This window comes from Pecten maximus, chromosome 7 (assembly GCF_902652985.1).
Source record: "Pecten maximus chromosome 7, xPecMax1.1, whole genome shotgun sequence".
Classification (NCBI taxonomy): domain Eukaryota; kingdom Metazoa; phylum Mollusca; class Bivalvia; order Pectinida; family Pectinidae; genus Pecten; species Pecten maximus.
In genome coordinates, this window is record NC_047021.1 from 43,440,210 (window position 1) to 43,466,369 (window position 26,160).

The window sequence follows — 26,160 nt, forward strand, 5'->3', positions numbered from 1 at the left end:
ATTAGTTTCAGTTGATATGATATGAGTTATTTTATAGTCATTAACAACATTTATATAACTAGGCGTGGTCCAAAACGCGAGATTGAGGGACCCAAGTTTAACTTTCCAGTTGAATTTCAAACTTTCTACCAAAATAACTTAATGTTGAAACGTTTCACATTGTTGGGGAAACAAATGTTCACAGATCAATTTTTTTATTTTATTTTTTAAAATTACTGCAACAGCTAGCAATGCTAAATCAGATGTTTTCATATTGTACAAAAATAGCCAGTTCACCAAGTGCCTTCATGACGTAAGCACAGGATGACGACCTTTCAGCTAACCTGTTGTCGCCAAATAGTCGTACAGCTGTCTGATGACAGTTGACAGTCTCTACACACGAAGCTGACGGACCATAGGTTTGTCAGTCTCCGAACTGCACACGTATCTCTGTAATACACGACAATGTCGAACCCTACCGAAGACAATGGTGCTTTCTCTATCTACACCGGTAAGTCATTTATATTAATACATTTGATAAATATTATTTCAGAAATCTTTTCGTTGAAGCACTGATATCATTTTTGTCATTAATTTTCATAAGGATTTATTGGTTTAAATGCTATGCTCGCATGTGGGGGTAATGCTGCAATTTTTTCTTGAAAAATACAAATATTATTATATATCCAAATAAGTATATTGCAATTCTAGATTCGTTACTTCTACTGTGTGATAACTGGATTCGGGTTTCGGTGTCAAAAGGATATTAATTTTGTCCTAACTTACCAGCGCAGTCCTTTGACACGCCGGGGATATATGAGGACGGGGTCTAAAGCGACACCAACAGTCAGGGTTATAGGAGGACGGGTGTCTAGGGGACACCAACATCCAGGGTTATATGAGGACGGGTGTCTAGGGCGACACCAACAGTCAGGGTTATATGAGGACGGGTGTCTAGGGGACACCAACAGTCAGGGTCATATGAGGACGGGTGTCTAGGGGACACCCAACAGTCAGGGTCATATGAGGACGGGTGTCTAGGGGACACCAACAGTCAGGGTCATATGAGAACGGGTGTCTAGAGAGACCAACAGTCAGGGTCATATGAGGACGGGTGTCTAGGGGACACCAACAGTCAGGTTTGTATGAGGACGGGTGTCTAGGGGACACCAACAGTCAGGGTCATATGAGGACGGGTGTCTAGGGGACACCAACAGTCAGGGTTATATGAGGACGGGTGTCTAAAGCGACACCAACAGTCAGGGTTATATGAGGACGGGTGTCTAGGGGGACACCGACAGTCAGGGTTATATGAGGACGGGTGTCTAGGGCAACACCAACAGTCAGGGTTATATGAGGACGGGTGTCTAGGGTGACACCAACAGTCAGGGTTATATGAGGACGGGTGTCTAGGGTGACACCAACAGTCAGGGTTATATGAGGACGGGTGTCTAGGGGACACCAACAGTCAGGGTTATATAAGGACGGGTGTCTAGGGGACACCAACAGTCAGGGTTATATGAGGACGGGTGTCTAGGGTGACACCAACAGTCAGGGTTATATGAGGACGGGTGTCTAGGGGACACAAACAGCCAGGGTTATATGAGGACGGGTGTCTAAGGGGACACCAACAGTCAGGTTTGTATGAGGACGGATGTTTAGGGGACACCAACAGTCAGGGTTATATGAGGATGGGTGTCTAGGGTGACACCAACAGTCAGGGTTATATGAGGACGGGTGTCTAGGGGACACCAACATCCAGGGTTATATGAGGACGGGTGTCTAGGGGACACCAACATCCAGGGTTATATGAGGACGGGTGTCTAGGGCGACACCAACATCCAGGTTCATATGAGGACGGGTGTCTAGGGGGACACCAACAGTCAGGGTCATATGAGGACGGGTGTCAAGGAGACACCAACAGTCAGGGTCATATGAGTACGGGGTCTAAGGAGACACCAACAGTCAGGGTCATACGAGGACGGGTGTCTAGGGAGACACCAACAGTCAGGGTCATATGAGGACGGGTGTCGAGGAGACACCAACAGTCAGGGTCATATGAGGACGGGTGTCTAGGGGGACATCAACAGTCAGGGTCATATGAGGACGGGTGTCTAGGGGACACCAACAGTCAGGGTCATATGAGGACGGGTGTCTAGGGGACACAAACAGTCAGGGTTATATGAGGACGGGTGTCTAGGGGGACATCAACAGTCAGGTTTGTATGAGGACGGGTGTTGAGGGGTACACCAACAGTCAGGTTTATGTGAGTACGGGTGTTTAGGGGGACACCAACAGTCAGGGTTATATTAGGACGGGTGTCTAGGGGACACCAACATCCAGGTTCATATGAGGACGGGTATCTAGGCTGACACGAACAGTCAGGGTTATATTAGGACGGGTGTCGAGGAGACACCAACAATCAGGGTCATTAAGATGACGATTGTCTAGGAGGTTACCAACAATGATGGTCATAAAGTATGATAATTGAATAAGGTTGTAGAATAACATTGTATTCTATACAACAAACCATGGCTGTTGACCTGTGAATTTTATATCGCTGGCCACGAAAAGTCGCGAAAGCGTGCCATATTGTTACTGTGTACTTCTCTCAGTGATGTAGGCGGCCCGTCACCATTTCTGTAAAAAATTGGTGTTTGGTTTGGTTTGGTTTTATTTGTTTAACGTCCTATTAACAGCTAAGGTCATTTAAGGACGGCCTCCCGTGTTTACGATATGCATGCGTGTTGTGAGTGCGTATGTGTGTTTTGGGAGGCTGCGGTATGTTCGTGTTAAGCATCCTTGTGATAGGTCGGAACTTTTGCCGATTTATAGTGCGACCTCACTGAAGCATACTGCCGAAGACACCCAGCAGGACACCCCAATCCGGTCACATTATACTGACAACGGGCGAACCAGTCGTCCCACTCTAAACACTTGGTGTATAGTCAGATGACACAATACCATAGTGGACATCTCAACTCGCCATTCCATATCCCTTGTTTACAGAATATCATCCAGAATGTATGGTCCAGTTACCATGGAAATCAAGGATGCTGAGAATCTGGACTTTAAAGTCTTAGCTCAGGTCTTTTAAAGATATAATCAGTGCTGTTCCAATCAAACCTTGACAATGTATAGTTACAGTGTAGTATGGACATCTCAACACATCTTGGAGATTACGTGAATTTTCATTTTTAGGTGTATTTTTTGGCTAAAACCTTAAATAATTTTTAGAAATTAATATAAGATCTTTTTTTTTGCTTCTCCAATTTTCTTACAAATTTAGTTATCGTAAAACTGGACCACGTTCGGTCATATATGAATTTTAAAAAAAAAATTGCAAAAAAGAAAAAAAAAATGCTATTCATTTTGTAATGCATAAATATTTAAATGGTATAAAGGGCGTTTCCGCAATATCACTTTATGAATGAGGGAGTTTGTGTGGTTGTATTTGGAACAACGAAAAAAAAACACACAGACAGACAAACAAACAAAGGGGGAAAAAAATGTGAATTTTGCTTAAAACTTACTATATTGACAAAGTGGGTCAAGAGAGGCATATTATGATTACGCTTAATTTTTGTATTTCTCTTTCGACATCTTTTATTCCGACTTATACATCAAAATTGTATTGATTCATTTTACCTCAAATGCTGCTGGAGAATTTGTGGAACATCTGGTTTATCTATTTATCTATTTATTATTTTTATTTATTTGTTTTTATTTATTTATTTATTTATTTATTTATTTATTTTATTTTATTTTTATTTATTTATTTATTTTTTTATTCATTCATTCATTTTATGAAGTATTCAGAGGATTTCCTATGACATGTACACGATTCCATAGTTGCCCGGGCTCGTTTCAAACAAAGCCTAAGCCTTTAGACAATTGTTTCCCGACAGAACACAGCCACTGTATCATAAGGTCGCGCACTTGTCCCAGTCACAATAAAATGAAAATGTTAAAAATAACATTTGAAAATTTGGCCTTTCCTACGAATACGCACGCCTGATGACAATTGAGCAGCATTATGATATAAAACAGTTGTCATATATCATCGCTAACTAAAAATAGAACAAAGTCTCATTGTATAGATTATTTATAACAATAGGGCATTGTTATTGAGTTATAACTTACAATAATCTCTCTTGAAAATATTTGAAATGATGAAATTTATTGATTATTGAGCTATTGCACCACCGAAACTAAATTTTGATCTTTCTTTCGAACGGTTTTGAGTTTCAACACTTATCATCGCTGACAAGTCCTAGAAGGACGATACAGTTTTATTGGTATATCTGGTTATATTTATTTAATATAAGTCTAGATATGTCCCTGTGGTCTAACAGAAGAAATACAGACTTACGCTAACGTTTAAGCTAAAGTACATTGTGTATGTCTCTTTTTTTTAACGTCGCAGGCTTTATATTTTTAAGGAAAGCGTGTACAGCCAAATTTATACAATACATCAACCATAAACTTTCATAGATACTGTAAACGTGGAAATTTACACGAGCGGGGGAATTTACGCTTATGATTACGCGGACTCTGTTTGTTCGCGAAAATTCCCCCCTCACGCGTATTATTTTGATATCAATTTGCGTAATCTTGAACTACAAGCGAAAGTTGATCGATCGCGAAAATTACCCCCAAGCGTATAGTTTACATATTGAAATCGCGAAATTAGCCCCCTGCAAAAATAACCACGTTTATAGTACACTATGTATTTGAAATACTTTTAACTTTTCTCGAATTACATGTGTGCAGTACATAGATATGATTTGTTTTTGATGTGCAATACATCAACAGCCAACATCATGAACTATAAGCTTACATAGACATCATATTGTATTGCAATATATTCCGCAAAAGCTGAGAACCTTGTGGTCATTATGCCAATCGGGAACCGTCGGCACTTTCCGTAAACGAGAAAATACGGAAAGTGCCGACGGTTCCCAATTGGGTCACAGGACCTTTTTTTCTCTACGATCGGAGACAGAAGGCCTTGTTACGCGTTCCAAAATATCGTACTATGACTTATAGTAACCGGTGCTTTGGAAAGGTAGTGGCCACTTTGTTGGGCAGCTTACCATTTGTTACCAGGCAGGCGAAGACCCTGGCAAAATTAAAAAATGGAGGTTAAAATTCACTTGTTTCGTGTCCTTTTTAGAGTCTCTTGCAGACATTCTGTACACCCTATCATCTAACTGCTCGAGTTGATAATTATGGTTATATGTTCTGTACATTGTGTACGAGGGATGATTGATATGTTGTGAGCCTCGTATTGAAGGAGGTACTCAAGGATGTTCTTTTTAAGTCCTACTATTCTCTGACTATATAGGGCCATGTACCCAAGGACTGGTCTGATTTGGTTAGTGTAAATAAGACAAGCGGCTATTGCAAAATGGACAAAATCGGTTAGGGTTAGGGTGAAAGAGTCTGCCAATGCCATGGCTGCCATTCACGATTGTGGCTTAAAATTGATTGAGTATCCGCCTTATTCACCTGATCTCGCTCCATCAGACTTTCATCTATTTCCATAACTGAAAACAGCTATTTCTGGCACCCTAACCCTAACCCTAACATGCAGTGGATGACTTCCTGAACAGCCAAGAAAATGAGTTCTATAAAAGTGGCATTGAGGCCCTTAAACACCGCTGATAAAAGTGTCTAGATACTGAAGGGGATTATGTTAAAAATATTACAATATGTCCGGCAAATTTCAAATCCTTCAATATGAGGCTCAAAACATATCAATCATCCCTCGTAACACTTGAATTAAAATGTATTATTATGTTTTGTAATGTGAAGTGCAGTAGAGTAATTTTACAAATTAGATTGTGCCCTATATAAATGTTGTATATCATATATTATTCTCTCATTCTCGTTTTTGTCCGACAATTGTACCATTTTACAAAGATGGACATACCTGTTAAATCATATCCGATTCAATGTAGCCCAGTCACCATTTAAACGATTGGGCCTAAATATAACCTGATTCCATTTTAATACGTACCTTTAAATTACAGGACTCACACAACTTAATAATTTAATTTATATGTTATTACTAGTGACCCTATCCCTTTATTCGCTCGTTTGAAGTTCAAATGATGTGAAATTTATATCAAATTAAAGTTTGAAGTTTTTTCTATCGGATAAATGTTGTTATTGTATAGGTTTAATGGCATATTAGAGCACACGGGTACTCGAAAGACAGTAACCCTGACATTAACAGTACACTGGGAAACCCCCACCTGGGGAATTCCCGCCTTTTTACACCTCGAATCCTACGCAATTCTATTTGCAGTAGGAGTGTATAGTTTTGATTTTCCAAACTTCAAGATCCTACACTTTATTCTCGTATATAGAAAGTACCCATTTCATATGTTATTTACTCAGGAAAACAGATACAAACCTAAGAAACACATTTTCCTCAGGGCCTGAACACCAGCTGATTGGCTGATTTAGTTGTGTGAGTCCTAAACATTTCCCGCGTTTCCGGAGATATCTATAAAATACTGCTAATCTCAGCCCATGTTTAAGTAACATACTGCATGTATTTTGGAATTTGACATTTTCATCGAGGGCTGGAAATGATGTAGCATTCCTCAAAATGATATGTTAAAAAAAATACCGTATTCACAAGATTATCTAAAAATAGTTATAAAAATGAGTTCCCCATAATTAAGAGGTAAATGGTCGAGTATTGAATATCCAATTATTTTGCATACTCAACATTTTTGCATTGTTCTGTTTGGTTTTGTCTTCCTTAAATGAATAATATTTAAATCTATGTTGCAGTGGCATCAAATGTCACCATGGGGCCAATGCAGCAACCACTAGTTGATTCCGAACACGTGGTCAAAGGAAAAAGGCGGTAAGTTACCATAATATCCTCACCTTTGACCTTTAGTGGCGCGTTCCACTTACAAAGAATTGCTTCTGATTTTTAGGTTTTGTCGATTCGCCTGTTGTCAGTATTATTTGACCGGGTCGGGACAGGAAGTTGACATGATCAACATATAAATCGTGCCATGTCGCCCTTGGTGGGGTGTCCTGCAGGGTGTCAATATGCTTTATTGAGGTAGCACTATAAAGTTGTTGTAACCGGACCTGGAATCGAACCCGGGACCTCCTGCTTGGTAGGCGAGCGTTCTAACCATTGTGCCAAAAGTCCGGACGTTAGGCTCGAGGGTCTAACGCTGACTTATTTTACTACAAAGTCGCCAACACGACAAGGCGCCAATACGACAAAGCGCCAATGCGCCAACGCCAGATGGCTGTGATCAGCTACCATAAGAAACACTTATTATTTTCATATCAAGTTCAAGTTCTTTATTACTTATATCGTTACTTTGACAGATTCATTGAATATCTGTGTTTTTCTTCAAACAAATACTTCAGACATATAAATACGTATTTTTTGTTTCATTTTTCAGCCGTAAACTTTTCCCCAAATTTGCTGGCGTGTGTTTGGTGCTGCCAACTCTCTGCAATCCTGTATTAGGTATTTTGGCGATATTAGCATATCTGCGGGCTAGGCGTGGCTACAAGGATGACCACTACCTGACGGCCGGACAGTACTTGGCTTTAAGTTTTATTTTTGGAATCATTGGGATTTCCATGACTATCTTGACTGTGGTGGCCGTGTATATTTATAATACACAGGAAGATGTGGTTCTCGTCGCTGACAAAGTCGTGAAAGCGGGCAATCTAAATATAACCAAAGCTATTGGATTTCGGCAAGGTAAATATTTGATGAGGAAGACCAAAAACGAACAAATGCAGGAAGAGGCTTACCCCTATGAAATATCTTCACCAGATCGGGTCCGACTTGTTGGAGTCGTGTTTGAAACAAGCAATAGTTTTAATGTCAGCAATGAACACAAGGGGAATGACAAAACAAATATGAACAAAATTCTGGATACTATGATGAGGAAAGGGAATTCGGCATCACCCTTGTTGGAACTCAACGGAGAAATAGCCAATGCCACGAAAAAAATATGCTTCGATAGCTCAGTGGTCAAGGATTTTGAAGTTTTGAATAGTGACCGAAGTGTCCGGGACACTGCTATGGTCAGGAGGAGAGACAGGGCTTTAACGAGAAGAAAACGAATGCTGAACTCATGTCGACAGCTCAAGTTACTACTCAAGGTATTAAGTTAATATTACCAGTAATCAATCTCATCAATAACCAATATAACTACTAACAACTAACCAAACTAATCACTAACCAATTTAATACAAACCAGTCAAACCACAAACCAAACTAATCACTAACCAATTTAACTGCTAACTAGTATAACTACTAACCAAACTAGCCACTAACCAATTTAACTACTAACCAGTACTTACAGTCTAACCACTAAGCAGTTTAACCACAAATCAGTGTAACAACTAACCTGTTTAACTAGTAACTAGTAATCAGTGTAACAACTAACCTGCTTAACCAGTTAAGGCATTAACAAGTTAAGTCAGTAACCAGTATACCCACTGACCAGTTGAATCCATCTTACCATCTACAGGCACCTAACCACTAACCCGTTTAACCACTAATCAGTTAAGGCATTAACAAGTTAAGTTAGTAACCAGTATACCCACTAACTAGTTGAATCCATCTTACCATCTACAGGCACCTAACCACTAACCCGTTTAACCACTAATCAGTAAACATAATGTACATAAAACTGTTAAACGTTGATAGTGACGTCATAATAGAGTCTGATTAAAGTGATTAATGAACATATCCAGTGATCTAACGTTTGTTGTCCAACGAAAAATGCCGCAAAACGTTGATTTATTCATAATGAATTTATTTTCATTTATTTATTTATTTTTATTTCCAGGGAAGTTCGATAAAAGTACGGATGAAGATAAAGTACGCATTATTGGGATGGAAGCCGATTGTTGTTGAAATAACTGACCATACAGACTGTTTAATCTACTAGGATTAAGATTTTCTGAACCAAAATAGCAATAATGTACATCTTTATGTAAATATGAGAATACAAGATTTGTGAAAGATGTAATCCATCAGATTGTGAAATATGATTTATGTGTAAACATCATTTATATATACTAATTACGTAAATACGGTTACACAAAGAGTGGTTGTTGTATATCACTTTTTTTCACTCCAGGCTAGTTGTTTTTCAAAAATTACAAAAACACCAGCTTTACAGTTGTAAGTTTTGAAAAGTGATTAATGAGAGAGAAAAACCCTACCTGATAAAATAACCACGATTTTGTGTGACTTGTTTCTGCCACAATAAAACGACATTCTGAGGGTGAATTGATCTGTTCTGTATACCAGTTGAGACGTGTAATAAAATGATGATCACTGTGTAAAACTGACAATTTCCAGAAAGATCGTATGTATTATCTTTAAAAAGAAAATCAATAAGAAACAGATATTTTATGAAAATTTCATTATCACAAATACATGATATCACTGTGAACTACTTTTGGTGTGATTCCGCGACTGCGTGAAGCGGCTTTAACGTTTCAGCTAATCAAAACGCACTGAACCAGGTGATTAAGTGGTACAGGTCAAAGTTCACCGTGTCAGCCAATCAAAATGCATTGAGAGTTAGTTTATACCACGTGTGGTATAAACTGTATTTTGATGTCTTGAGAGCTGAGCAACACCATCCTATTGCGGTAGAAATGTACTTATGACGCATCTTAATCCCTAGATATATCGATATCATAAAATCATATCTCTTGAGTAACATACACTTTACATATCACATATAAGATACTCAATTCTATTAACTCCAAATTTGACCTTGCTTCTTGATTCAATCAGAAACATATACATGTATAACATAATACATGTTTCTGATTCAATGATAAGATGGCTTACCAAAGAAGTAGATTGGGATTCCCTTGAAGATATATCACAAAGAATTTTATGAAATGCATTGTTTGTTGACATTTTTCAATCAGTTGATAAATTACATAAGTATAGTTACCGAAAAGAAGATTTAAGATTGTTAAAAGACGCATCGACCTACAACTGAAGATTTCTTTAAGAAACAATTAATTCATCAAAACTTTTATCTTTGTTGGTTTTCATTTCAAAATACAATGTACATGGTATATTGTTATCAACATCAACATACATGTATGAATAAGTGCATTATAATATAATTAATTCAATAAACTGTTGAAAAAAGAATTGGGCATCAGGCCGTTTCTGGCCAACCTGGTTTGAGCAGCCACCTGCCTTAAGCAGACGATATCTATCGGTCCCTTGGGTGGCCGCTTAATACAGGTTTGACTGTACACCATATAACATACTGTACACACTTCCCATTATCTAGGGACTCTTTTTTCTTAGTTATTATTACGACGCTCTACCAGCCAATTAAAAAGCAACGTTACGAACGGTGACTTTTTTGTTTTCTGGGTTTTTTTTGTTGTTTTTTTGTTGTTTTTATTTCTACGTAATTGACTGATAACATAAATTTTAGCAAAAGAAAATGTTTGTCACAAGGAAGTTTTAATTCTTCCTTAACAATACCATTCACTAAGTACACTATATAATGTTTTCTGCGTCACAGGGACGTGAGTAACAATTGTTAAAGGTGTATGCTTTTCATGTGGAATGATCTGACAGGTAGACTTTATCCTACCCTTCTGAGCGCCTTGTGTCAGACTTAATTCCAATTTTCATTTTAAAAATTTGGCACATGAAAGTTGAATATTTGCATAGTATCGCTGTTTTGAAATTAAATTATGAATATATGTATATATTTAAATATATTTCAAATTTCTGACGTGTTTCATGATTAGATTTAACTGTTTGGACGGCTAAAATATACAGGCTGGATTTTTTTGTCAAAGTTTGTGTTTATATTCGTTTTTTTTTTTTTATTTAATAGTGATTTTTTTAGAAAGTTGGACGTGTAATTTGAATAAGCTGTGAAAATAATGAGTTAAATTTCCGACTCTGCATGTAACGGCTTTGGCTGAAATTTTGAGTAATACTTTATTTGACTTCATTTACATCAAAACGGTAATATGAAAATATTCTTTCTTTTTAAGAAATCAGTACTGCGTATAGGATAAAGCCAGGTCATGCTACACTAGGAGAATGTTTATGCAATGGTTTGTAATTGATATCTACTGTCGTTATAATAAAACGGCTATATTCAATCACATTTCGTGTATCTTTTATTATTATTACACCATTCCGTACATACTGTGATTGTAACACAATAATCCTCATATACATGTTTGTGAAAGTCGGTGATACTTAATAAGGTTTTTCCTTCTCATTTAATTTCCTCCTACATATTCAAAAAATATGTTGAAGAATTTTCCATTCGCTGATAAATGTCTAGAATCCAAAAAAAGCACTCCAATTTTTGTTTTATTTATTCTATCAATATCAGAATACTATCATATTTAAAAAAAAAAATCAAATAAATAAAATATGTGCACATCTGCACATGTATCATACGATATGAACAGGTGGTGTGTCGCTGGACAACACGTGTTGATTTGGTACTGGAGCCTTAACATGACCTTCAACATTCAGACATTATTGTCGGACTCACTCACGCCTTGTCATTATTTGGACGTGCTTACTGTAAACAATATTTATATCATTACAACATACGATAAAGCCGACAACACACGTCGTTCGCGAGAACTTTAACATTTATGGCTTGTGTGGCTTTTTTGAATGAGTATTGGACAGTATATTTTCTTTTTTCTTTTTTTCGAGAATTTGGACATGACCAGCCAGCAACTTGCAAATCACCATATACACACCTTCTAATTGTGAAGAAGTTTTTCTATAAATCCCCCATCCATCGATATTTTATATCCAGTCACAAAATTTGTGCTTTATCTACCACGAATACATCTGGTTACATTTGAATTGGGTCATTATCGTTATTTCATAACAGTGTTGTCAATACAATATGGTTGGTTGTATTGTAGTAGAAAATATCAGTAATCAAAGTTCAAAGTTCAAAGTTCATAACCAATCAATCATCAATGACGTAAAATAAGGGAATAAATGATAACGATTTTAGTCAACCAATTAGTGGTAATGTAGAAAATAACATATTCAACCAATCAGAGATGAAGTAGAAATGTCATAGTCAACCATTCAGTGATCAAATACTAAATACCGTAGTCAACAAATCAGAGATGAAATACTAAATACCGTAGTCAACTATTCAGTGATGAAGTAGAAAATGTCATAGTCAACCAATCAGTGATGAAGTAGAAAATATCATAGTCAACCAATCAGAGATGAAATATTAAATACCGTAGTCAACCAATCAGAAATGAAATACTAAATACCGTAGTCAACCAATCAGAGATGAAATACTAAATACCGTAGTCAACTATTCAGTGATGAAGTAGAAAATGTCATAGTCAACCAATCAGTGATGAAGTAGAAAATGTCATAGTCAACCAATCAGTGATGAAGTACTGAATACCATAGTCAACCAATCAGTGATGGAAGAAAGGAAATCATCAACCAAACAGTGATGAAATGCTTAATACCATAGTCAACCAATCAGAGATGAAGTACTGAATGACATAAACAACCAATCAGGGATGGAAGAGAGGAAATTATCAACCGATCAGTGATGAAGTGCTTAATACCATAGTCAACCAATCAGAGATGAAGTACTGAATGACATAGCCAACCAATCAGGGATGGAAGAGTAAAAATGAACATCTGATCAAGTTCGTCATATATGAAAAGAAGGAGCTTCAGGTTATGTAACAACTTAAATTACTACGAAATTTATTTCAAAATCAGTTTAACCTCGCGTATTGATTCATGAGTTAAGTGTCATTAGCCAGGGCAATCATTTGTAGAAAGTACAATTTTGGCTTAATTATGGTCGCGCTGTAGTTTCGTTAGATTATTTTTAAGTGATATTAGTGTGTCAAGTCATCATTGTGTTGTTTAAATTCTGTTATGTGCTGAAATAAAATACAATGCATTATAAAGACTTAAACGTCATATCTATTTCTTTTTCAAAATGATTCATACCTTACTCAGGTTTAAATATTTTCTCTCATTTTTGTATTCCTTAGTTCCTGGTTTCCCCCGGTCATAACTGTCTCAGTAAAATATGCATACCGGTAGGCTATATAGCAGTTGAAATTGACTCAAATTCTTTTTCACTTTTATCTCTCAGAATATATGCACGCGTTTCTGTATTCGTGTGATTGGTTACATAAGACATCATTTACATTCTCTGATCCTAGCTGTCCTCGGTCGGGATCGAGCCAGTAAAAATGCGTTTAGAACATACGATTTAGTATCTCGCTGTGGATAATATACACCCCTAAGAGGATAGTCCGAGTAATTGATATAACTTAATTTAACTTGTTTCGCAGTTGATCTAAAGTTACTCCCCCCCCCCCCCCCCCCCCCCCCCCTTCACTCCCCTCCCCCATCTTTTCTTGTGATGCACCAGTAAATGCAATGAAATATACACTATTGTACATTGTTGCTACATTCCGATGGCGGCACATTGCTACCAGTTGAGACTGCACCAGTTGACACTATTTTTTTAATCCGTTTTAAGTGTTAGTTTCATGTTTCAATTGCTGATGATGTAAAAAAGCATCAAACATTACTATAGTAATGTAGGTTTTGGGAAGAATTGGTCGACTTTGAATCAGACTTTCACTTCGCTAGTGCCTTCGTGAACGCAGCTAGAATCGGATGTCTACGTAATACCAGCAATAGAGTCAATGCTCACTGCCAGTTAGGTGTTAACTACATTCACAGCTTACTGCCAGTTATGTGTTAACTACATTCACAGCTTACTGCCAGTTATATGTTAACTACATTCACAGCTTACTGCCTGTTATATGTTAACTACATTCACAGCTTACTGCCAGTTATGTGTTAACTACATTCACAGCTTACTGCCAGTTATATGTTAACTACATTCACAGCTTACTGCCTGTTATATGTTAACTACATTCACAGCTTACTGCCTGTTATATGTTAACTACATTCACAGCTTACTGCCTGTTATATGTTAACTACATCAACATCTAACTGACAGTTATATGTTAACTACATTCACAGCTTACTGCCAGTTATATGTTAACTACATTCACAGCTTACTGCCTGTTATATGTTAACTACATTCACAGCTTACTGCCAGTTATATGTTAACTACATTCACAGCTTACTGCCTGTTATATGTTAACTACATTCACAGCTTACTGCCAGTTATATGTTAACTACATTCACAGCTTACTGCCAGTTATGTGTTAACTACATTCACAGCTTACTGCCTGTTATATGTTAACTACATCCACAGCTTACTGCCAGTTATATGTTAACTACATTCACAGCTTACTGCCTGTTATATGTTAACTACATCCACAGCTTACTGCCAGTTATATAATAACTACATTCACAGCTAAATGCCAGTTATGTGTTAACTACATTCACAGCTAAATGCCAGTTATGTGTTAACTACATTCACAGCTTACTGCCAGTTTTATGTTAACTACATTCACAGCTTACTGCCAGTTATGCGTTAACTACATTCACAGCTTACTGCCAGTTATATGTTAACTACACTCACAGCTTACTGCCAGTTATATGTTAACTACACTCACAGCTTACTGCCTGTTATATGTTAACTACACTCACAGCTTACTGCCTGTTATATGTTAACTACATTCACAGCTTACTGCCTGTTATATGTTAACTACATTCACAGCTTACTGCCTGTTATATGTTGACTACATTCACAGCTTACTGCCTGTTATATGTTAACTACATCCACAGCTTACTGCCAGTTATATGTTAACTACATTCACAGCTTACTGCCTGTTATATGTTAACTACATTCACAGCTTACTGCCAGTTATATGTTAACTACATTCACAGCTTACTGCCTGTTATATGTTAACTACATTCACAGCTTACTGCCTGTTATATGTTAACTACATCCACAGCTTACTGCCAGTTATATGTTAACTACATTCACTTCTTACTGCCAGTTATGTGTTAACTACATTCACAGCTTACTGCCAGTTATATGTTTACTACATTCACAGCTAAATGCCAGTTATGTGTTAACTACATTCACAGCTTACTGCCAGTTATGTGTTAACTACATTCACAGCTTACTGGCAGTTATATGTTAACTACATTCACAGCTTACTGCCAGTTATGTGTTAACTACACTCACAGCTTACTGCCAGTTATATGTTAACTACACTCACAGCTTACTGCCAGTTAGTTGTTAACTACATCCACAGCTTACTGCCTGTTATATGTTAACTACACTCACAGCTTACTGCCAGTTATATGTTAACTACATTCACAGCTTACTGTCAGTTATATGTTAACTACATTCACAGCTAACAGCCAGTTATATTTTAACTACATCCACAGCTTACTGCCAGTTATATGTTAACTATACTCACAGCTTACTGTCAGTTATATGTTAACTACACTCACAGCTTACTGCCAGTTATGTGTTAACTACATTCACAGCTTACTGCCTGTTATATGTTAACTACATTCACAGCTTACTGCCAGTTATATGTTAACTACACTCACAGCTTACTGCCAGTTATATGTTAACTACACTCACAGCTTACTGCCAGTTATATGTTAACTACACTCACAGCCAGTTATATGTTAACTACATTCACAGCTAACTGCCAGTTATATGTTAACTACACTCACAGCCAGTTATATGTTAACTACACTCACAGCCAGTTATGTGTTAACTACATTCACAGCTAACTGCCAGTTATATGTTAACTACATCCACAGCTTACTGCCAGTTATGTTTCAACTACATTATTGTGTTAACTACTTACTTCCAGATATAATTATGCATTTGTTGGCCAATACATTCCCCCTTAAATCGTGTCTATTAGACCAGTATTTCCTTTTGAAGTTTAATGTTTGAATGTAATGATAACATATTGTTCATGATCAATTTAATATGAAGAGTAAGTATCTTCGGCTTCATCAACGACATCCGCTATACAAAGCTAGTTTTAAGGAGGAAACACCTGTTGATGCTGGGTAATTCCTTTTTGGCTCTACTGCGTCTAACACAATTAGTATCGAAAGGTGCTAATATATTGTACTTAAGCATTGATGTCAACTTTTTTTTAGTTTCATCGGAGTATGAAACAAATTTTGTTTGCAAACTGTATGAATCCGCGTAGCGGATTCTTACAGAAGTTTGCAAACAAAATTTGTTTCATACCCCGATGAAACTAAAAAATAATTGACATCAACGCTTATAATTAATTTTTGAAAATGATTTTCTAATTTAAAACATGTTTTATGTACAATTTTACTGGTTTTAAATCGAATTCTTTTTCTCAAATCAAGACGCAACGTCAATTGTCGTATTGTGACGTCACATTTTTCGCGCCATTCTCGGAATTTCTTTCATAGAAGAATGAAAAGAATTTTTCGACCAATCACATTTGAGTATTTACCATGAAAACAAAGAAAAAATAATTATAATTATGTACAATAATAACTTGGATGTGGGCATAGAATATTGTAAGATAATTGTGTCTATTTTAAGGCCATGGCGACGAATTCAAACTGCATCAATTACATGTCTTATAGAAAATCTCAGTTAAGAAACTTTCCTTAAAATCTGTTATGCTTTATTCTCAGCAATTTTAAGTTAAGGAACTAGTTAACGATTGCCTTTCTTGGCTCCACAGTCATGACAAACAAATGCTATATTGTCAAAATCAAGATAGGATATTTAATACGTATTCCTTCCTTCTGAAATGTTATGAAACGAGTCTTAAAGTTGTTTTATTTTATTTTCATTCTTAATATTTTTATTTTATTTTTTATCTCTTAATTTTTTTTAAGCCTTGGTGGATGGCAACATCACAGGAAGGTAGCCTTTATTGTTAATTTTTTAATTCCTCACCTTACGCCATTGTTCAAATTATGACGACACAGTCAAATTCTGATTGGCGCAGCCAATGCAAAATAATCCATGGTAAATTACACTTTTGATATATGCAAAAGTATGATATGAGTGAATTAATCGTATTTTTACCATGATCTTCAAACACATATATAGACAAGGACGCATAGAAAATAATTGTTAAGGAAATCATGCTGGTTGATTAATTCTCTCGTTTCAACAAAGACATCTTAACGCAGGATTTATACATTGCAAGGAAACACTTATCAATTAGTTGAGCGTCATCACCAAAAATACAACAACTTCAGGTTTCATGTGGGGTTTCTCCAGCCAATCCGGGTTCTTCCCACAGTTTTATCAAATCCAGTCTTTACACATACCTTCACTTAAAGACCAGGTTAAATTAGTTCTAAATGATCAATATGACGGATGTGTGTTATTGGGGTTTTGTTTAGAAAATTTCGAATGAATTCCTTTTTTCTCTCTCTCTTGTTTGATCGACGATGAAGAAGGGAATATTACAGAGAAGTGGAATTATATTTTCCTTCATTTCAATCGTCAGAATATAACATGTTTGATCTCAAATGAAAAACTGGCCCTTAAATGGTATAATAGCTCGTTGTTTCGTTATTATCGGAACAAGCAACTTCCTCTGAGTACAAAGCGTCAAAACCTCAATATCAACCAAATATCAACCCTGCTAACCGGCATATTTATATCTATAAATGATTTTTTTTTTTTTTTTTTTTTAATTTATATAATTTCATGAAATTAAATATATGCATGTGTTTAGTTGTACTATACACACGCATGGTCTACAGGTACAAAATTAATTTAATGACTTTGCGTTACCACAATATACCGGTGCATGCCAGATTTAGGAAGCAATGGGGCAGCTGTGATGGTATGGAAGAAGACTGGGGTTGCAACAAGACTTAAAGGTATGTGCATAGTAAATTAAATGTACATTGTTACTCACCTAAATGATTATGAAAGAAAAAAAATTCCTCTTTTTCACTTGTATACTTTTTTCATGAGTCTCCTACGATCGTTAGCAACCATTGTGTGGCCTACCGCCTCGCGCTTGCTGTACTCTTTTAAGACTATTCATACTTTTCTTGACAGTGAGCAACACTTTTGTGCGAAATCACCTGTCCAAACATTCCAGAAGTTGATAAATGTATCATCAGCGCATATGCACCACTATACCCCGACCCTCGACTTGCAGGGATCTGCCCAATGATTCTACTGCTGGTAAGGTATCTAAATGTTCATGGTTTAATTTTGCTAAATGAGAATTGAGGTGATTTTTTGTTTTTCAAATCTCGCTGAAGATGATTATATCAACAAGGAAAAAAAATCTTCATCCAAACTATTATTAGCTGCCAATCATAGTAAGATTATTGCTAGTAATTTCCAGACTGAGAGAGCGACTTCTCAAGCCTTAAAATGATTCCGACCCAGCTGAGGAACAGGTTGTCACAGAAAGTTCTGAGCGCTCTCAGGATAGTGTCACCTCAGGGAATCTGAGTTGGAGGAGTTAAATTATCTAAGACATTAATGTTTTTTATTGATGATTTTTATGAATTTTCTGAAGATGTATAAACCCGTTCTAAAGGATTCCATTAAAACAGACTTTCTAATGCTAGATTTGTGACAATGCATTGATTTGTGTTATACTCTGACGGGTGTTATTCTGATTTTGTTGTTATAGAACTGAAAAAACCTACAACTTTGCGAATAGTTTAAGGGTTTCATGAATCTTTAGTTCCATTTTTTCCGATAATACACACGTGTTAATTGTCTCAATATTAATTAAATATAGTTTAATTAAAGACGGCAGTGGATACGTACTGGAAGGGTGCTTGGTATAAGTTGTACCGTGAACAATTTCAATCCTCCACTGACTTTCTGAGCCTAGTTGTTCAAAAGGTGATTAGGCTGATCATAGTTTAACAACAATTTTAGAATCCTGATAAAGTCATTTCAGGTAAAACTAACTTTGAAAAACTAACTTCCTGCCCACTTTAAGAAGTATACCTACTCAGGTATTGAAGTAAAGAAGAAATGAAATTTCCATTAATTAAATGATTAAGCTAGTCATCCTTTGAACAACTGGGAGCTGGTTCCACTTCGTGTGATGATAAACTGATGATATACATGTATGTGTTAGAATAATAACTACGGTGGCTGGCAACGAACATTATATAAAAACTAGTATGGCGTTCGAACGTTACGCAATAATATTTCGTTCCCAAGCAATAATATCTCCTATATGATGTCTTTCCCAGCCACCGTAAATAACAGTGCTGTAGTAGTTATAATATATACATTTGAATTGCTAAACATAATTTTTATATGCTTGATATTGCCTATTTCTGTGACATTTATGTATATCACTGCTATAAATTAATTTTTATCGGTTTAAAATGGTTAAATTGCAATTAAACATAAGATAAATCCATACCTTATTCGGTAGCTGTGCTTTATTTGTCATTAGAAGTCAGTTTTAAGATCGCCCACAAACCAAACAGAGTCATTAGTAATGGAACTATTACGATTTGCGTGTTGGTTTATCTCCCTTTCCTAATTTAACTAAATCAAATATCACGCGAAAAAAAATCTTCGCAGTTTCCTCCATCATAAGATTGTGATCTTTATTGATCCCTTCAGACTCCTCATGCGCTTCTATTCAGCAAGAGTGATTCAACTAAACTGATATGATTTGTTTCGCAATGGCTGTAAAATCTATAAAGTTAAAGATTTTATTGGTATTTTCCATAAAACAAAATCTCAATAAATAATATTTTAAATAATAAACTTTATTAATATCGTTTTTCACATACCATCAAGTAAATAGTTTATTCCTCTCATTTTGGCACCATTTTGTCCATGAAACATCCAGCTACACAATCGTATTAATTGTCTAACCTGTTCCTGTTACACAGATCATTTTCATAAACGTAGAAAAAATGAAACAGATACAAATTTAGTTATGGATTCGAAAGCTATATCATACAGATGTTTCGTGCTCCCAAGTCATCTGGCAGTCATAAAAGGTAGGCGACGATTCATCCGAAAGTGATGAAGCAGAGGCCGCATAAGTGGGCGGGGCATCGTTTGAATCCCGTTCATTATCCACAGTAGACAGGGGAACGGAAATAGAAGAAATGCATTCATGGTATGCTGGAGGATCCAATTCATTGTCAGATAGCATGGATCTTGATTCCTCTGTATATCATAATATGAGAAAACAGGAATATACATATTGTATAATATGTTAGAATATTATATTCGTAAAGCTTCAATTAGTCTACATTTACTCTGAAATGTCCGTTATGCATATATCTGGTAAATGTTTTCGGAATAAAAAATATAAGAATATATACTTAGATATAAGATAAGTATGTGGATACTGAAATATCATTTGATTGACTACCCCGACTGATTTCTGGTTTCGATAAGCTTTACCTAGATATTCATTTTTGATTGACTACCCCGGCTAACTTAATGTGTAGATAAGCTTTACCTAGAGATTCTAGTGAGCCCAAACTGACAGCACGAGACTGATTCGCCACAGTATATACTCCGGGTGGGTCGCGTGCTATCTCTATCTCTGTATACTGTCGGCGAGGTTGGGTTTCTTCCTCTTCATCACAGCTCAGACAATCCAAAGAGCGTGAAATGCAGTCACATATGCCACGCAGGATATCACACACGCTTGAACAACATTTTCGAGCCATACAAGCGATGACAACAAAGAACAAACCTCCAAATATAAACCCTATAGCACTTCCAGAAGAAGGTTCTGAAAAAGAAGATTAATAGGAGTTGGTTCTTTGACACTGGATCTATTTCAAAGTGACACATCGGTTAATAACAGCAGGTATAAATCATATTTGTATTAATGAAAAAAAGCATATATTGAATTCAGCTATACGATCTAAAAACATCTTTAAATGATATGATTCCAGGAGACAGTAAATATAATAGTCGCTAAACTAGACGTTACTACTTCACTCTTGTCAAAATCGCTCATTCCGTATATGGGTTTAATTTGCGCGATTCAAAATAATCGTGCTTGGTAGGATCACTTATGGCCGAAAATGAGTGTAGCAATTTTAAACCATTTTAGTGAATTGTATCGAAAAGGCTGAAAACGGATTAGAAAACTAATGATATGTTACACGTGATTCCATCTTCATCTCCTAAAGACCAATACCATCGCTAATGATAATTCACCTACCATCAGGAATTCTGCCAGTTGTATCACCTCCTTCTACCAGGACGGTGATTCTAACCTTCGGACTGAATGACACTGATCTGGTATAGTTGGAAGTAAAATTGAGGTAGAGTAGCTTACTATTATAATGACAAAACTTAACTTTACTACGTAGTTCGTTGCAGCTATATATCTGTAAATAAAAAAGAAAACCAGTGTTAATAAGACCTCCCATTGGTGTTTGTACAGACAGATCATGGTCTTTCAGCAGCTTGGCGCGCTTGCGTTCTGATTCCTAATGACACCGAAGTCAAATGCCTCAATTCAAAATTAAACCATCTGGTGTGGAGACAAGTATATTTATATTAATATAACCACTCTAGTTCTGATATTGAGAATGTAACTTGACCAGGATTAGACCTAGGTTTGTTTGGCGGTCGTCTTTGATAAATCAGAAGACACTTACTCTTTCGGAACACCTGGTCTTATTCTACTTCTACTATTTTAGGGTCTTAATGCAAATATATTTTTGTTCGTATCTTGTCCATGTTATATTTATTTTTAGTCGGAATAACGGTTTTGTTATAATATCGTTGTTTTGATGTTTCAGCGGTGTTCTTTATCAAAAGTTCTTTCAGCAAGTATTATGTATCTATTTTCCATAATGTTATTGGCGAAAAAGAATAGACAGTCATAGTTTGGGTAAAGTCATCAGAAATCAGAGATAGTAGATTGAATTTTTCTCTCTCGATGAATTTCAACTGAACCAGATGTGGAAATTTGAGGATGACTTATGAAAACTAAAAGCAAGGATTTATGAAAATGCATTAACAAAATGAGTCCTTGAATTTGGAGAGTTATGTTTCAACAAATAATAGAGCGGTTTTGAGAGTATTTTTCAACGAGTTTTGTAGTAATAAATAGGGTTCGATAATAGTTTTAGTTGAGGTTTAAGGAAATGTTTAAAAAAAATTGGAGTAGAGTTTCAAGATTACAAGCTATACTGATATGAATTGATAGGATATTTATGGTAATATAAATATATGTTGGTCCACTATGCGGTAAATATAAGTACGTAATTCTTAAAGAGGGACTTCGTGGCCACTCAACAATAAACATTGTTTTGTTGGAGGATACAACACATTCATTTGCATATAGGTTGTTTTGCATAGTATCAGCTTTATCATAGAGAAAGTGGGGTCAAATTAGGTGTGTTAAATGCAAATCGTATTAATCAAATTCATAATATCACAAGGTTATATCACAAAATTACATTTTATAAGATATGCATACAGCTTTAAAAACTTAAGCTAACAAGAGATTCCAGAGGGATCTTGGCGCCCACCATTGAATATGATCTTATGTAAGACTGGTCTTTTCTCTACTTTAATGAGAACCTGCTTATGAAATATTCATGTTAACCTTCAACTTGGATCAGACCATGGGCCACAGACGTAGAGCGATTTGAATAGCCCACCATCACCATGATGGACTTATAAGAATGGGCGTCAGGGACATCAGGTTTACTTTCTGCCTTTCTTTTATTAACTTACTCATTGACGTAATCTTACCAAAATATCACAAGATGAGTCGCTATTTTGCAAAAGATGAATAGTTAAAAGTATGAGTAATTTGTTGGAATGCTCATAATTCAGTATATGGGCAGAGTATATGTCTTTCTTTTTTTATTTAGTTATTTGGAGAAGAAGATGGCAAGGGAGGAATGATATCTCTGTAGCAGGTTGGAGGTATTTCATTGCATATTTTGCTCATTAAATATACTTTTCGACGTTCTGTCAATGAATGGTCCAATAATGACCCAAAGTGGCAACCTGCTTTTATAACTTTAACCACTCACCTTTTCAGGAGTATTGCTATACCATGTATATATCACAAGAAAAAATCCACAGCTGCCTAAGCGATAAACTTCAATGTTAAAACACATCGTTACACTGACAACCTCGGCTCGAACTCCAATGCGACAGTTCTTTGGTAGTTTTTGTCCCGTCCATTCTATTGACCAGAGCTTGTAATGGTCCAAGTCATAAATCTGAAATAAATACTGCAAAACTAATACACAATTTCAGTTACATTTCGCTACTTCATTTGTAATGTAATTATATTTCATTTTATTTAAGCATTGACGTCATTTTTTTTTTAGTTTCATCGGGGTATGAAACAAATTTTGTTTGCAAACTGTATGAATCTGCGTAGCGGATTCTTACAGAAGTTTGTAAACCATGAAAACAAAGAAAAAAGAATTATTATATTACTGTAATATATATTACTAAAATCTGAAACAACCTGTTAATTTTATCACAAACATAATATATTTCAACTTACCTTAGAATCACACACAAATTCATTCAATGTGGCTACACTGCCAGTATCTGTCAAAATAAAGATGGAGTCGACAAACAATCGTAATACAAATAAGGGAAACTAACCTTTCAACATTCCAGTCGTTAAAAAAGTGTAATTCAAACAATTCTTAATAATTGATTTCATACCTGCAACTTATGACGTAAATATAAACTAATAGCTTTTACACTGATTGGACCTGACGACGTCCAGCGTTTTATTTACCTAATACATAATTTTTTACTTATAACCGACATAGGTATACTTCTGTGAGTCTTTATCTATATATTCATTATGATCGAATCCCTGCACACTTCACTCTATACTCAACTTTTTGAAACAAGATAAACATAACCATTTTCACTTTCGGAATGACCAAGTTTCATTATATAACCATTTGATGTTAAATATTTTTTTATTTGATGCTAATAAATATCGAGATGATAAAATATTCATCCATATAATGACGTATTCACATACCTGTACGGTAAACTATCAGTGCGATTGATATTGCAAAGATACCGGCACTGCCTGCCTGTCGAGTCATCTTCGGCACAACTCGGGCATTCCCGGAATAAATCGGTAAATTCCTTTACATCAGATACAAGCACCATATGTCATGGTAATACCTAGAAAATGATAATACCCTTTTTATTTTTTCATTGTGTTTTATCAGATCGCTATTCATTACCAGATAGCTGCCAATTGTTAAATATCAGCTTATAGGAATCCAGTGGATCCCTAAATTTTAAATGTTATTTTGCAGTGGCATTAATGACAACTGCTTTTTTGTCAAACTATGCCAGTAGGTTTTGTTTTCTGATCGGTCCCAAAGTTAAATAAATATAGACAATGAAATTTTCGATGATTTTAAAGACATTGAGAGAAAAATTATCGCAAATTTACACTCTTGTCTCCCGTCGGCAATTTTGTTTATGTACAACAGGGACCAATGAGAATCTATATATTTGATTTGAGAAAGTTCAATGACGCACTTTCTGTGCAATATCAATAAATACATTAAAATGTACTCGATAGCTTGGATTCCAGGGAATTTATATATTGAGTTTGAGAGGGATCCGTGAATTACTTTCTAAGCAAAAGTGACAACAAAAGCACATTCAAAATGGCCACATTTCGACAATTTAGAAACCTTTAAATTGTCTAAACAAAACAAAACAAAAACAAAGAATATAATATTGTGTTTTTCATACAACTTATTCATTCTTTTTTCTTGCGCCCTGTCATCCTCGTTTTCGGAAAACAACAAATTGTGTGCACATCTAAGCGACCATCAGTAATAATAAGAAGCGGGGTAATATCAATTTTTCCTCAAACGAAAATAAATGAATAACCTTTCAGTTATGAATCAGACATAAAAAGACACACCGGTGCTGATGAGCTCGGGTTACCGTTTCATTTTATAAATTATTCCACACGTTAGGTGATTCACAGAAAACAAATGTAAAACCAGAGATGCCAACATTAAATATAGGCCATAACTTATCCTCGTCCCTTTTAGGACACTACATCATATACATTGTCGACGATTTGGCTGCGTATTTCATAATAAAGAAAAGAGAATATATTTCATCTATTGACGTCTCTTACGAAACTCACTCGGTAATCAGACAATTATGAGATAATTACTTCACCCTGATATGGCTTTCTATTCATCAGGTTCTTATGAAGAAAAGCACAGTGTTATTCAATAATTTGCATTAGTGATTAATGTTTAAAGAACAGTTATCTAAAGGCACTTTGCTGTGAGATCAAACAAAAACAAACCAAGTCGTTTTCATAGGCCCTTGACTATTCCTGAATATAGCTACCGACTTACCAATTTATTTTGAAATACAACCAAATACATACACCTGTGTTAATTCAACAAGAAGCGAGTTAAGTAGGGCGACTCTATTATGCTGTTGTTATTTTTTCGTATCATATCCAATAGATTATCGATTTATTTTCTAATTCATGTCACTACTATCCATGGTGTGTAGTGTGTGTACATGTATGTGTATGCGGGGTATATTTACACACGTTTCACATTCGTCAACCTTGACTGGTCACACTGCTAGTTATTTGTAAACATAGACTTCAACGGCTATATATATATATATTCAAGCATTTTACAAGCAGGAAGGTATGAATATTACTGACCAGTGGTCAGCTAATTTACGACTTTTCCGGATACAGTGACCACTGCTTGCAAACATTTGGCCGACCTGACCAACAACGTGATGGAGGGAAGTTTGGATTTACTCTAGTTTGGAGCATTGTAACATTTAGGTAAGAGAAAGATAAACACAACATACCTGTTTCATTCAGCTCCATACAAAGGGGCACTTCCGGTGATGACGAATTATCTTGCTGTATCAAAATCTTTATTATTGTTTGCAATAAACTGGCCAGATGAGTTTTGATATTTTTCTTTTATCTCGCTTCAAAACGACAATGCTGTCGAATTCCGCATTCCTGTCCTGCATTGGACATGGTAAAAGGGAGGCCACTATATCATACATGTATATATTCCACATTTGACACGCTTAGACTTGTATAGAAATATCAATATGCAGACTATCTTAGCTTTTGTAATGTTCAGTCAAACGTTGATGTAATGGAATTCATTCTTTTCACATAAACATCAAGGTTGAACGA

The 26,160-nt window shown here is 35.9% G+C and overlaps 2 protein-coding genes across 4 annotated transcripts; one reads left to right on the forward strand and one right to left on the reverse strand.

The window, feature by feature from the left end:
• The first annotated feature begins 282 nt into the window (after positions 1–282).
• On the forward strand, positions 283–11,186 carry LOC117330922. Its single transcript, XM_033889483.1, has 4 exons — positions 283–490; positions 6,787–6,862; positions 7,425–8,139; positions 8,832–11,186. Exons 1-4 carry the CDS (start codon positions 445–447, stop codon positions 8,931–8,933), a joined length of 939 nt encoding a protein of 312 aa, XP_033745374.1. The 5' UTR covers positions 283–444; the 3' UTR covers positions 8,934–11,186.
• Positions 11,187–19,717: 8,531 nt separating this feature from the next.
• On the reverse strand, positions 19,718–26,160 carry LOC117330924. Of its 3 annotated transcripts, none has more exons than XM_033889487.1 (7): positions 25,818–26,160; positions 23,980–24,128; positions 23,482–23,528; positions 22,997–23,188; positions 21,163–21,331; positions 20,446–20,724; positions 19,718–20,147 (listed from the first exon to the last, which is right to left on the reverse strand). In XM_033889487.1, exons 2-7 carry the CDS (start codon positions 24,044–24,046, stop codon positions 19,930–19,932), a joined length of 972 nt encoding a protein of 323 aa, XP_033745378.1. In that variant the 5' UTR covers positions 24,047–24,128; positions 25,818–26,160; the 3' UTR covers positions 19,718–19,929. The 3 variants fall into 3 exon arrangements, with proteins under 3 accessions (XP_033745378.1, XP_033745379.1, XP_033745377.1); XM_033889488.1 differs by lacking the exon at positions 25,818–26,160 and adding an exon at positions 25,663–25,774; XM_033889486.1 differs by lacking the exon at positions 25,818–26,160 and adding an exon at positions 25,543–25,649.